Here is a 12,812-nt window from a genome sequence, read left to right on the forward strand (position 1 = left end):
CGGTCATACGACCAGGTTTTGTATTTTTCACGGGGGTACCTCGAACTCTCTAGCGCCACCAACAGGAAAACTGTAACTTTTGAACGACTGACATCACCCCTAGAGTTCAAATGACAAATTGGAGGATAATTGGCAACTGGGGGGCGCCACAATTGACGAAACTGTGTTTTCGCCATATTGAAGAGGCAAAACAGGAAGTTAGCTTATATTTCGGCAACGCCCATATGTATTACAACCACAATGGTATTCACATTATCCTTGGACCAAGCCGAATCCAACGCACCCTTTGACAAAATTTTGGACCTCGGAAAGTTTTCCCGCAATTTTGAATGTTGTAAAAATCAATAAAAATGACGCCCCTCCCACATTTTTTGTGAGAGTGTCTCGAAAATTTTATCAGATCATGTTCAGACTGAGATACAGCTACCCTGAAAGTTACGGACTGATTTCTTGAACCGTCTTTGAAAAGGAGCCAATCAAATTTGGCGGCGAAGATGCCAAACAGGAAGTTAGCTCATATCTCGGCAACGCCTACTAGTATCACAACAAAAATGAGTACACATTATCTTCACTATAGCCAAAGGCTACATACCAATTTTTGTGAAAATTGGCCCCTGGGGGGCGCCACAATTAGCGAAATTGTTTTAGGTCAATATCAGCCCCATTTACACTATGGGCCAATGGCCTCAATGTATTGGCCCAGGAACTTCAGCCAAGTAATTTAAAGCTATTTGGTGCTATTACCTTAGCCCAAAGGGTGCACAACAAAGATATGCAAGTGTACAATATGGTGTCCAGGGGGTGGTACACCAAAAAAACATGTTTTTAACTTTTCTGTTATGGGGTGTTTGTGTTAGATTGTGTGTGCGTGCGTGCGTGCGTGCGTGCGTGCGTGCGTGCGTGCGTGCGTGCGTGCATGCGTGTGTGTGTGCTGAACATGGATGAAGAGCAATGCATGAAGGGCAACCTCCACGAAGGGCAACATGCATAAAGGGCAACGCATGCATGAGGGGCAGCGAATGCATGGAGGGCAAGCATACTCCAGCATTTTCTGTGAGGAAATGCAATCTAGTTATTATTAATATTATTAAATATAGATTGGCATTACCATGGGTTGCCCTGGGCCCCTGGGCACTGGCCCGGTCTGTAATTTGGCCCTGGATAGGCACTGTGTGTGTGTGTGTGTGTGTGTGTGTGTGTGTGTGTGTGTGTGTGTGTGTGTGTGTGTGTGTGTGTGTGTGTGTGTGTGCGTACGCGTGTGCGTGTGTGTGTGCGTACGCGTGCGCGTGCGCACGTGCGAGCAATGGGTTACTTCAGGTCCAGGAATCACTGGAGTTTAGATCAGGGCAACCCCTGACTCAGTTGCTCTGTGTATGTACATTGATTGCGATGGGTAACAGAGCATGGTACTCAAGCTTCTGAAATTTATATCAAGGCGAATTCTGTGAGCTACTGTATGCTCTACCATCCGAAAATGTGAATACATGATGATGATGATGGTGTGTGTGTGTGTGTGTGTGTGTGTGTGTGTGTGTGTGTGTGTGTGTGTGTGTGTGTGTGTGTGTGTGTGTGTGTGTGTGTGAGACAGACACAGACACAGACACAGAGCAGAGCTATGGTACTTTTTAGAGTATATCAGGGGAACTTCTGCCGCACAATAAAACATTTGAATACATGATGATGATGATTGTATGTGTGTGTGTGTGCGTGTGTGCGTGCGCGCACAGTCCAAGTGCCATGTGACGTACCTTGGGCGGCCTGTGTCTCGTGCCTGGGTGCCCCGATGCAGAGTGAGGGACTATGGCGATCTTCCAGAGGAGGCTGCCCTCAATGTTAGTATCACACGCACACACACAAACAAACACACACACACACACACACAAATTGCTCAAATGGACACCCACACGTGTATACATACTCAAACACATCTGTCTGTCTTTCTCTCTCTCTCTCTCTCTCTCTCTCTCTCTCTCTCTCTCTCTCTCACACACACACACTACAAACACGCACGCGTGCCCACACGCGCGCACACACATACACACACACACACACACACACACACACACACACACACACACACACACACACACACACACACACACACAGTGAATGATGACTGTATATTATTGTGCTATACAAATGCTATTGCTGTAAATGTGAAATTGCTGACTTGCATCAGAATAGAGCAGTGGTATATTGCCTCCATGTTGTGTTGGTTTCAGATGGCGAGGCAGCAAGGGAGCAAGCGGAAACTGCAGGACGCCATAAAGATGGCTGGACAAATGTGGAAACTCTCTCTGCAGGTAAAGTACACGCACAAATAATTGTAGTAGTAGTAGTAGTGGTAATAATAATAATAATAATAATAATAATATAGACATCAGTGCTTTCTCCCATCCTCCTCCATGACTGAGGAGGCATGGTACCGTCCCGCCGCACTGCTCCCTTGGGCCGCCATTGGGGGCTCCCCCTTGCACGGGCGAGGCATAAATGCAATTCTGTTGTGTGCAGTGTGCAGTGAACACTTGTGTGCTGTGGAGTGCTTTGTCACAATGACAATGGGAGTTGGAGTTTCCCGGTTGGGCTTTCACTTCACTTCACTTACTTCTAGTTCCAAGCTAGCAATTCTTAATTTATATATGCTAGCTTGGCATAGAAATTGCATTACCAGAATGGCTGGAAGTACAGGAGAAAATCAAAACAGAAATACCAAGGGTAGGTGGAGAAGGAGGTGAGCTGCTTTTATCATATCAGTATAGTACCAGACAGTATAGTAGCAGTATAATGACTGCATCTATGGTTATCTAGGAACCGCATCCTCTGTGCCATTTCACTCTTTGACCACCAGAGGGAGCTCTTCACCTTGTCATGATCCCACCTATGTGGTGGCATAAAATATATTCAATATGGTAAGCCAAGATAAAGTGGAGCACGCATCACCAATACAACAAAGTGGGATTAAGTTCAGTCTCCTAAATGGGCGTAACTTTTCCATTGAACTCCATTCATTCTGAACCCCCTGCTAGTCTGAAGGGACATGGCAGCCATAGGATGGCATCTTAGAACCTTACATCATTGAGTATTCCAACACTGGGTATTCCATGAAGGGGACTCAGAAGCACACAAGGTTGCGTTAGACCAGGAGACAGTGGTAAAAGGCGAACGAACGCACGCACGCACGCACGCACGCACGCACACATGCACACACACACACACACACACACACACACACACACACACACACACACACACACATCCTCACACACATACTCACACTCAAACTGACACCTCCCTCTTTCTCTCTCTCTCTCTCTCTCTCTCTCTCTCTCCCAGCTCCCTCTGTCTCTCCCTCTTCCTGTCTAGTTGTCTGAAGAGGGACTTATCTTGTCGGCTGCTTCAGTGGAAACTGCAGCATAAGCCAAACCCAGTGTTTCCCCCAGAACATTTGTTAGTCAAGGTGGTATTGGGGTTAGCCGGTAACACGCACTTGTGACGATCATGACTGGAAAGGGTTTTTCTTTTTCTTTTAATTCTTTCTTCTTTTTTTAAATGATATTTTTAGGGCTTTTGTGCCTTTATTTTTGATTGGAAAGCGAGAGAGTAAATAAATGGGAATAGAGAGATTGAGAAGGATCAGCATATGACCCAGGCAGGAATCAAACCCCCGTCACCAGCGTATTAACCCAGTGCCCTACCATTGGCCACAGTAGGGCTTGTAGTGCAGTTTCTTATGAAATATAAGATATGAAACCCTCCTAAAAACAAATAGCTTACAGAGCAATGACAGGGTTTCGCAAGTAGTGACTATATAGTCATTATACTAGTTTGTCAATGCACACTGGCATGTAGTGGGGCAGCAGCACTGTAAAATATTGTGATGATTTGTCACGGTGGTGGAATTACTACCGTAGTCTACTCCTACTTCATAGATGATGCATAAGTGTTTGTTTGTTTTGGTGTCTGTATTGTTTTTGCATCTGTCTGGATGTCTGTCTCTCTGTAACACTTGAGGCACATGGAACTTAAACGTGTGTGTGTGTGTGTGTGTGTGTGTGTGTGTGTGTGTGTGTGTGTGTGTGTGTGCGTGTGCGTGTGCGTGTGCCTTTGTGTGCGCCAGGGATGGAAATAAGCACCTGTCCACCTGCCAATGACAGGTTAATTTTTCAACCCACCAGTCACTTTGACTGGTAAACACAGGGAGTGGCTGGTAGATTTTGAAATCTACCTGCCACCGTGACTGGTGGGGAAAAAACTTAAGTTCCACCCCTGGTGTGGGCGCGCACATGCATGCATTTTTGTGGTATTGTGCTTTTTGTCTCATATAGCGTGTATGCACTTCTTGTGTATGTGTGTGTGTAAATGAGTGTGTGCCTCTGTCTATGTGTGTATGTGTATGTGATTGTTTCTGTGTGTGTGTGTGAGTGTGTGTGTGTGTGTGTGTGTGTGTGTGTGTGTGTGTGTGTGTGTGTGTGTGTGTGTGTGTGTGTGTGTGTGTGAGTGTGTGTGTGTGTGTGTGTGTGTGTGTGTGTGCTTGTTTCTTTGTATGTGTGTTAGAGAAAGAGAGAGAGGGTGAGTGAGTGATTCAGTGAGTGCGTGTGGTAATGATGTGTCATCTTACGAGCAACCTCAACTCCCCCGAAAACACATTCCTGAATATTGCAAAATTATGCCCAATTCCACCACACAACCAGCTGTTTCTGTTTAAAAGTGTGGAGTGAGGTACAGTAATTTGTACAATTTTGGGAGAAAGCACGTCTTGGTTGACCTTGTTGTTTTTATTGGGAGCATGGTATCCGTCATATATATTCATTTTGACACTGATAGGCTGTAAGGTAATTTAGTTTAGGAATTGTTGTTTCATTTTTGTGGAAAATATGGCTCAGGGCAATTGTTTTTATTACTCTCCTGTGCGTACTACTGTACTGTATTTGCGTCACAAAGTACTTGCACAGGGTAAGGTAAGCGTACCCATTAAGCCCACCAAAATCTAAATTTCTTTATTTTTCAATCATCTTCACATAATTTTTTTGTGAAATATTTTGTTAAATAGTAAGATTTACCTCTCTTCTCAATGTTTGTCACTGAGTTGATGGATATTTCAAAGTACAATATGAAGATTTTTTACGAGAAAAGTGAAAAGTCTGAATGGGCTTAAATGGTACCATTGGTACCATTTAAGCCCACTTGTGTTCCAAATAAGCTCATATAGTTATTTCTCTATCAAAATACCTGGTGATGTGTGTGAATTGAGTTTAAACAGTGGAGCCTACATGGCATAAATGGTTTCAGACCAAAAATGTAAGATTTGCTCAAAAAATAGTGCATAAAACCTAATTAAATATTACGGCATCTTTTACTTCATATACTTCATAAAATTCTTCATCCAAACAGAGAAAAGTATTTTTTCTTATTGATTATTGTTAGTTCATTACATTACGCCTTTTAAACCAACAACTTGGGATTGTACAGCACTTTTTATGTCCCTCAAAGGCATTTTTCATAAGCATGCATGCAAACTTGCATGCATTTCAATGGGGTGTACCATTTAAGCCCACCTTGTACCCATTAAGCCCGCCTATACAAAAAGCTATTTTATGGAAATAATCAACTCCACAAAACATTTCATGATGCATTTCTTTAAAGACCAATGCCAAACAAACTGGAATATGCTTAGAATTCATACCTAACCACCTTAAGTCTTACGGTAGAGTAAGATAAAGATGGTGTGTGGTTGTATGAAGAAAATATCGGCGTGTGCTCGCTCATAAAACACATCTTTCCATTTGAAGGGAAATGCTATAATTTAGTAAAACACTGCATGTATATATATAAAAATCATTACATTTACCTCTTGGTTTACTAAATATGAAAGTATTTTCAAAACATTTGACTTAAACTAGCTGATATTCTATGATTTCTAACATGTCCCAAAACAGCAAAGTTTTGAGGCAACTTCTTGTCAGTGGTCCTGAGACTGGATTCACTTGGACGGGAATAACTCGACGATAAAAAATGTGATTTGTTTGCAATAAAAAACATTTTGTCAGTTACTAAACCCTTTAATTGGATAGGGTGATGAACAACAAAATTCACCTTTTCCCTTTCTTTAAATTGACCTCAAAGTTGAAAGTGGGCTTACAGTTTTTTTCAATTGCTAACAAGCACTTACCCATACTATGGATACCTTTTCTAAACTCTTAACACAGACTACCACCTACCAAACACAATTGGCCAAACAGTTAATTTTCTTCTCAAAAGCACACACTGTTAAATATACACAAAGTACTCATTTCAAAATAGAACACATCATTTTCTGTACACACTCACTTTACCAAAACACTAGAAACATGGCTCAAAATGAAACACGGCTGTCAAACAATAACACTTGTTTTCATTTCACAAGGTACATTGAGTCAATCAAATCACACAAGACTTCAAAACACTGGCTATTGTCAACATTACAGAAGCTGCATAGACTTTTACATTTCAGTTTTACAGGTAGCCTATTGCATGCATTCAAATCATGCAATTCACTGTTTGCACTAAATTTCCAAAGGCAACAAGACTCTGACCTCATGTGTTGTCACTCAAGTTGATTCCGGTACGAAGCATTTTTCACTGTTGACTACAGGTGGTACGGTAGAAAAACTGTTTATGTACGATAGAACATACAACGTTTTGCAATATTACTCACAGAGAACAGAATATGAAACAAATACACATAAAAGCACAAACAAGGGGGGTTGCTTTGGGCACCAAATTTCTTGGGAGGATAAAGCCTGAAAGTCCCACAAAATTAGAATGTCCCACAAAATAAAACATTACAATAAATCATACACTGACAATGCTGTCAATGCCACTTACAGTAGTATATGCAGGTACCACAGTAAATCTTAGATCAAATTGAAGACACTATGTTTACAGATGTGAATTTTGAAAATCCACAAAAGGAACGGGGGTGCTTCCCAAGGGCAAATGGACTAGAACCGGCCCTGGAATTATTGAATCTATAATACCTTTTCATGTATTTCCAAATCATGACTTCATGGACAGCATTGACTTCAGACGTTACCTGTATTTACCATAATTTATACCAATTAAGGCAGATGTGTTGACAGAGTGATACATAACATTTCTAAACATGATGAATTATGAAGATTTTGTTAGGCCTATAGACATTTTTCTCATAAACAAACAGTTCTTTCCAACTGTTACAAAAGCATTTTCATTCTGTGATTGTGAGACAACTTTTTACTGTAAAAATTGTCAACAGAACCGAACAACTAAAATTGGAGGTTTTCTTCTACTTTTATCAATAATCTGTTTACTGTACTCTTGCTAATGTCATGCAAAGGCATATGTACTGCAATAAGGATTTGGATGTTGTATTTCCAGTTTTGACACACTGTGTGAAAGCATTTGAAAATAAGCCATAAAAGATACATTGTTTTGTAGCTGTGGTTATCCTGTGTGTAAAGGAAATGTTAGCATTTTAGAAATGCATTCACTGACTGCTAATTGTGTGAAAAAGGCATGTAATGTGTCAACTGCATGGCCATGGAAAGCCCTTGGTGTGTTAACTGTGCTAAGAGTTTTGCAAATGTCGCTGAGGATTGGACAAAAGCTTGTTAGCAATTGAAAAAAACTGTAAAGGGTACATGGGCTTAATGGGTACGCTTACCTTACTCCCCAGATCAAAAAAGTGTATGAAATAAAAAAATAATTTTTAAAAAAAGTCTTAAAAATGTAGGTCTCAAATAAGTCTCAGCATGTTTAACTGAAGTGTAAAATTTCATATTATTGTATTTTTCATTCCATCAACTGGGCTGCAATGTGAATTCTCGAATTGTCGTTTGTAGGGAATTTTTGCTGCACTGAGGTTCATACATGGGTTCGCAGTGTTTGTGAACACAATGTTTTGAGGAGGGGCAAGAAGCTAATTTTTTGACCGACAGCGGTTTCCAACAATCAGAGGTTGAGTTGTGTGCAGCCAGAGTCGCGCAGCCAGGGGGAAACAAAAATTGAGAACCCATGTATACCCAGTCTTCCAGTTTTGAACATCCAGCCAAACACATTGGACTGGTCTGAGTATGTTTGATATCTTAATATCTGCCCTAAACAGCATGTATCGAGGTACACTCGTGTTACGCCTATGACATGCCAAGTTCCGTAATTCTGAATTGATAAGTATGAGAATTATAGAAAGGGGCGGCGCAGCCTGGGCACGGATAGGAATCTGCCTGTCCGTGCCCTTCCATACAGTCAAACAGAGAGCAAGTACAGTACCCTGGAGGTAAATTGTGGCAAAAATAAAAACTAATTCCACTCAAAGTTTGTTGCAAATCGCAACACAATGTCATATAATTCCCACTGTTATTGAAGTTGGCATAATGAATCTACAATTTCTGATCTGATCTTCTCTTGTTTGTGGAGAAATGGGTGGGACTCTGCTTACCCTGTCCTAATGAAGGAGCCACTAGTTACCCCCATTACCAGAGGTGTCTAAAGTAAAGGTTTATTCATGGTGAAAGTAAACACAAGCATAGCACTATGTTGTTACTAAAAAACACTAAAAACCTAACAAGAACCCACCACAAATTTGATCCAACCAGAGCAAAGTTAGCTAATAATAAGATAAGTACACAAGCCAACTGGTTTCTCAGATAAGTTAGAGTCGACTCTGAGGAAGGCGCAGGTGCGCCGAAACGCCAGTCACTTTGTGCATTAAAAGAATAAAAAACCTCTAAAAAATGCTGAGTGCTCCAGTCATCCCTGGGTCTAGTCACTGTGAAGTAGCCCAGCTTGTCTGGACACCCATGAATGCCCCAGTGTGTGCATCAGCTGTCCTCTGATGGTCTCTCCCACAGAAACGTCTGAGCCGATTTGGTTTTCACACACGCCGAGCAACTGATGGAGACATCTCTGATGTTGACAGTGACATAGACGGTAAGAGCACACACACACACTCACTCTCACACACACACACACACACACACACACACACACACACACACACACACACACACACACACACACACACACACACACACACACACACACACACACACACACAGTAAAAATGCAACTATTGATTTAACATCTTCTAGGTTGTATTTGGTTCCAGAGTACTAAGGGTTGAATTAACATTGCATTTTTTTACTGCGCACGCACACACACACTCACACACTCACTGCACTTACACACTCACTGCACTTACACACTCACTACACACACACACACACACACACTTGTGTTATTAATACTAGAGATGCACCGGATCCTGATTTTTAGGATCCTGCCGGATACCGGATCCACTGCTTAAGATCCTGCCGGATCCGGAACCGGATACCGGATCCTACGAAATGGTTGAAACACATAGCCAACTCGCACATGTGGGCCCTTTTTATCACGTTGGCGCAATCTTTTAAGACTTGGCTTACTACCACACTGCCTTCAACGGCCGCTTCCAAAGGGCTTTCACTCCATGCAGCGATTGGGGTTGTGAAAGACTGACTGAAAAGCCTAGGCTAGAGATGCCCCAGATCCTGATTTTTAGGTAACTGCCGGATGCCGGATCCACTGCTTAAGATCTTGGATCAGGTACATCTCTAATTAATACTATGTTATTAAACCCTCCGTTGCTGGATGGTAAGCACACACACAACAATAACACAACAATATTGTGTTATTTAACAGTCATGAAACACTTCCATTACATGCTCCACAGGAGTCAAATGAGAGTACACTTGCCACACAATCTGTCCATTCAGTGTTGAAGATGTTACACTCTCTCTCTCTCTCTCACACACACACACACACACACACACACACACACACACACACACACACACACACACACAGAATTAAAAATAAATCAGTGTGTTCCTTAAAAAATTCGCATGAAATGTTCAGCAGGAGTCAAATATGAGTATACATGTGTGGATAGACGCGATTTGTGACATACAATATACAGTACTGTTCATTCAATGTTGAAGATGTCGCATGTGTGTGCCTTTTTGTATAGAAATGCTGGCAATATTCAACGACAACAGTGTGAAGCGGAGAGGCCAGAAAAAGAGAGGGAAAGACTCGGATGACGAGGTCAGGGGACTACACTGTTACACACGCGCGCACACAAACACACACACACACAATGCGCGGTGCGCCCTTGAGTACATAAATACAGTACACATTATTAATACAGCAGGGAGAGACACAGGCAGACACACACACACACACACACACACACAAACCTTGACACGCATTCACACAGAAATAAATGTTTGAAAATGTACAGTAACATCTTCATTTCTTTATTCGTTATGTCTATTTGTTATCTACCGGTACTCATGACTGAGCAATTTGGCCACCCTTGTTGTTGTTTATGACTGTTGTTGTTGTTGTTGTTGTTGTTTATGACTGTGGCAGGAGGTGAGGCCACCACCAAAACAGAGGAAGAAGGTGCGAGTAGACGGTAAGCACCACAATGCCGTAATACCGAAGAAAGGGGACACGGGGCCAGATATATTATTACATTACATTACATTGCATTTGGCAGACGCTTTATAACCAAAGCGACTTTCAAAAGAGGACATAATCAAGCCAACATCACAAGCAAATACAAAGTGCACAGGAGATATACAGAACAACAAGTGCAGTTGCAAAGAGGGGTTAGTTGTTTTATTTGTGTTTTTTTTGTTGTTTTTGTTGTTTTTTTTGGTTATATAAAGAGTAAATAACGAGTACACACACTCACAAACTAAACTAAACTAAACTAAACATCATGTCAGGAGTCTGCCCTGGGGCAAGGCCAGTTCAAGCATTAGTCTAGTAGATTCTCTCGAAAGAGGAATGTCTTTAGTTGTTTCTTGAAAGCTGCAAGAGATGTGCTCAGTCTTGCTGCCTCTGGGAGACTGTTCCACCACTTGGGTACCACAACGGAGAACAATCTTGACTGGGAGTACCTAGAGCGACTGGATGGCAGAGCCAGACGGCTTGTGCTGGATGAGCGCAGTTCTCTTCCAGTAACATAGGGCGTTAGTAGGTCCTTCAGATAAGCTGGGGCCGTTCCTGTGATGGTTTTGTAGGCAAGGGTCAATGCCTTGTGCTTGATCCGGGCGGCGATCGGTAACCAGTGCAACTCAATAAATAGAGGAGTAACATGGGTCCTTTTGGGTTGATTGAAAATCAACCGTGCCGCCGCATTCTGGATCATCTGCAGAGGCTTTAGCGCACAAGCAGGTAGACCTGTCATGAGTGAGTTGCAGTAGTCAACTCGGGACAGGACCGTGGCCTGGACCAGTCGTTGTGTAGAATATTGTGTCAGCACAGGTCTGATATTCCGTACGTTGGACATCTGGATTCGACAGGTCCGGGTGACCGAGTTGATGTAGTTGGAGCATGACAGCTCATCATCAATCATGACGCCGAGGTTTTTGGCGACTTTGTTTGGGGTCACGATGGTGGAGCCTATCTTGATATAATGGGATATAACATGGGACAGATTAGATCAGTAGTTCTCAAACTTTTTCCATCATTCCGCCCTTCAGAGGGTCTGAATGCTTCCGAGCCCCCTCCCAAGCAACAGCAGTAGGCCTACTCGCGCCCAAGCCCAAAATCAGATTCACACTTGAGATGCCCCCCCCCCCCCCCCAGGGGGGCTTACGCCTCACTTTGAGAAACACTGGATTAGATAAAGGAAGCATGTTTGGGGGATTTTGTAAGAATAATAATGATGATAATAGTAATGATAATAATAATAACAGCAATAACTTTTCTTGTTCTTATTACCTGGTTCCTTGGAGGGGGTTTGGCCAAGTATTGCAATGACCCTGTCGTTGTGTCTGTCTGTCTTCTTGTGTTAATGTGTTTTTGTCTGTTTGTGTGTCCACTCGCTGTGTTTTCAGTCACCAGCGGGTGGCACGTGCACACACAACATCACACGAATCTAGCATTGGGCAGGGGGCCAGATTGCTATCTGATTGCTCTTGTTATTTATTATGCCATACATTTACTACATTTACATACACTACATTATATCATACATTTATTAACCTACATTTTACGCCCTCTCCCAATTCTCTCTAGTGGATTGAAAGCATATGTGTGTGTATGTGTGTAAATGTGTAAAACTAGTACATATTACAGAAATAGTACATATTACTTTAAGCATCTTCTAGATTGTATTTGGTATTAAGTGTTAAATCAACACTGCATTTCTTTTTTTAACTATGTAGCCACTAAGAATAAGGAGAACGAGAGAGAAGGAACTGGAGAGGAGGAGAAGGAAGAAGAGGAGAGCATGAAGAAGAAAGAGGAGGAGGAGGAGGAGGAGAAGAGCATGAAGAAGAAGGAGAAAAGGGTGAAGGAGGAACTGAAGGCCAGTGCGAAGAAAGACTCGGCCAGTGAAAAGAGAGAAGCGGGGAAGAAAGACAAGAAAAAGAAGAAGGGAACTGAGCCATCAGGTATGAGACAGACAAAGGACAGATAGAGAGATTACGTTACTTTACATTTAGCAGACACTTCAGTAACACGTTACAGAAGTATAATGCACCTTGAAGGGAGGCTTTAAATGCCATTGCACTATGTATAACGATGGCAATAAAGGATTCTATGAAAATGATATTGATATCATAAAATGATAAAGTATAACATAAACTGTCAAAAAAGTATGTATTTATGAAGTGTAAGCTGCTCTTGGATGAAGAGGGTCATGATAAACCAAACCAAACAGAAAGGTAACCAGTCAACTCCAACTAGAAATTTGAATTAAAAGCCTTTATAAAGTCTTGGTTATAGCATGATTTTAAAAG

General features: G+C 42.0%; 1 protein-coding gene across 1 annotated transcript in view; it reads left to right on the top strand.

Moving 5' to 3' along the window:
• Positions 1-12,812, top strand: part of LOC134437120 (zinc finger CW-type PWWP domain protein 1-like) — a 28,533-nt gene that overhangs the window by 11,765 nt on the left and 3,956 nt on the right. Inside the window, exons 10-15 of the mRNA XM_063186573.1 lie at positions 1,728-1,832; positions 2,223-2,303; positions 8,868-8,946; positions 10,025-10,101; positions 10,429-10,474; positions 12,237-12,464. Coding sequence (XP_063042643.1) covers positions 1,728-1,832; positions 2,223-2,303; positions 8,868-8,946; positions 10,025-10,101; positions 10,429-10,474; positions 12,237-12,464 — 616 coding nt within the window. The remainder of the gene's footprint in view (positions 1-1,727; positions 1,833-2,222; positions 2,304-8,867; positions 8,947-10,024; positions 10,102-10,428; positions 10,475-12,236; positions 12,465-12,812) is intronic.

The sequence above is a fragment of the Engraulis encrasicolus genome, chromosome 21 (genome assembly GCF_034702125.1).
Source record: "Engraulis encrasicolus isolate BLACKSEA-1 chromosome 21, IST_EnEncr_1.0, whole genome shotgun sequence".
Classification (NCBI taxonomy): domain Eukaryota; kingdom Metazoa; phylum Chordata; class Actinopteri; order Clupeiformes; family Engraulidae; genus Engraulis; species Engraulis encrasicolus.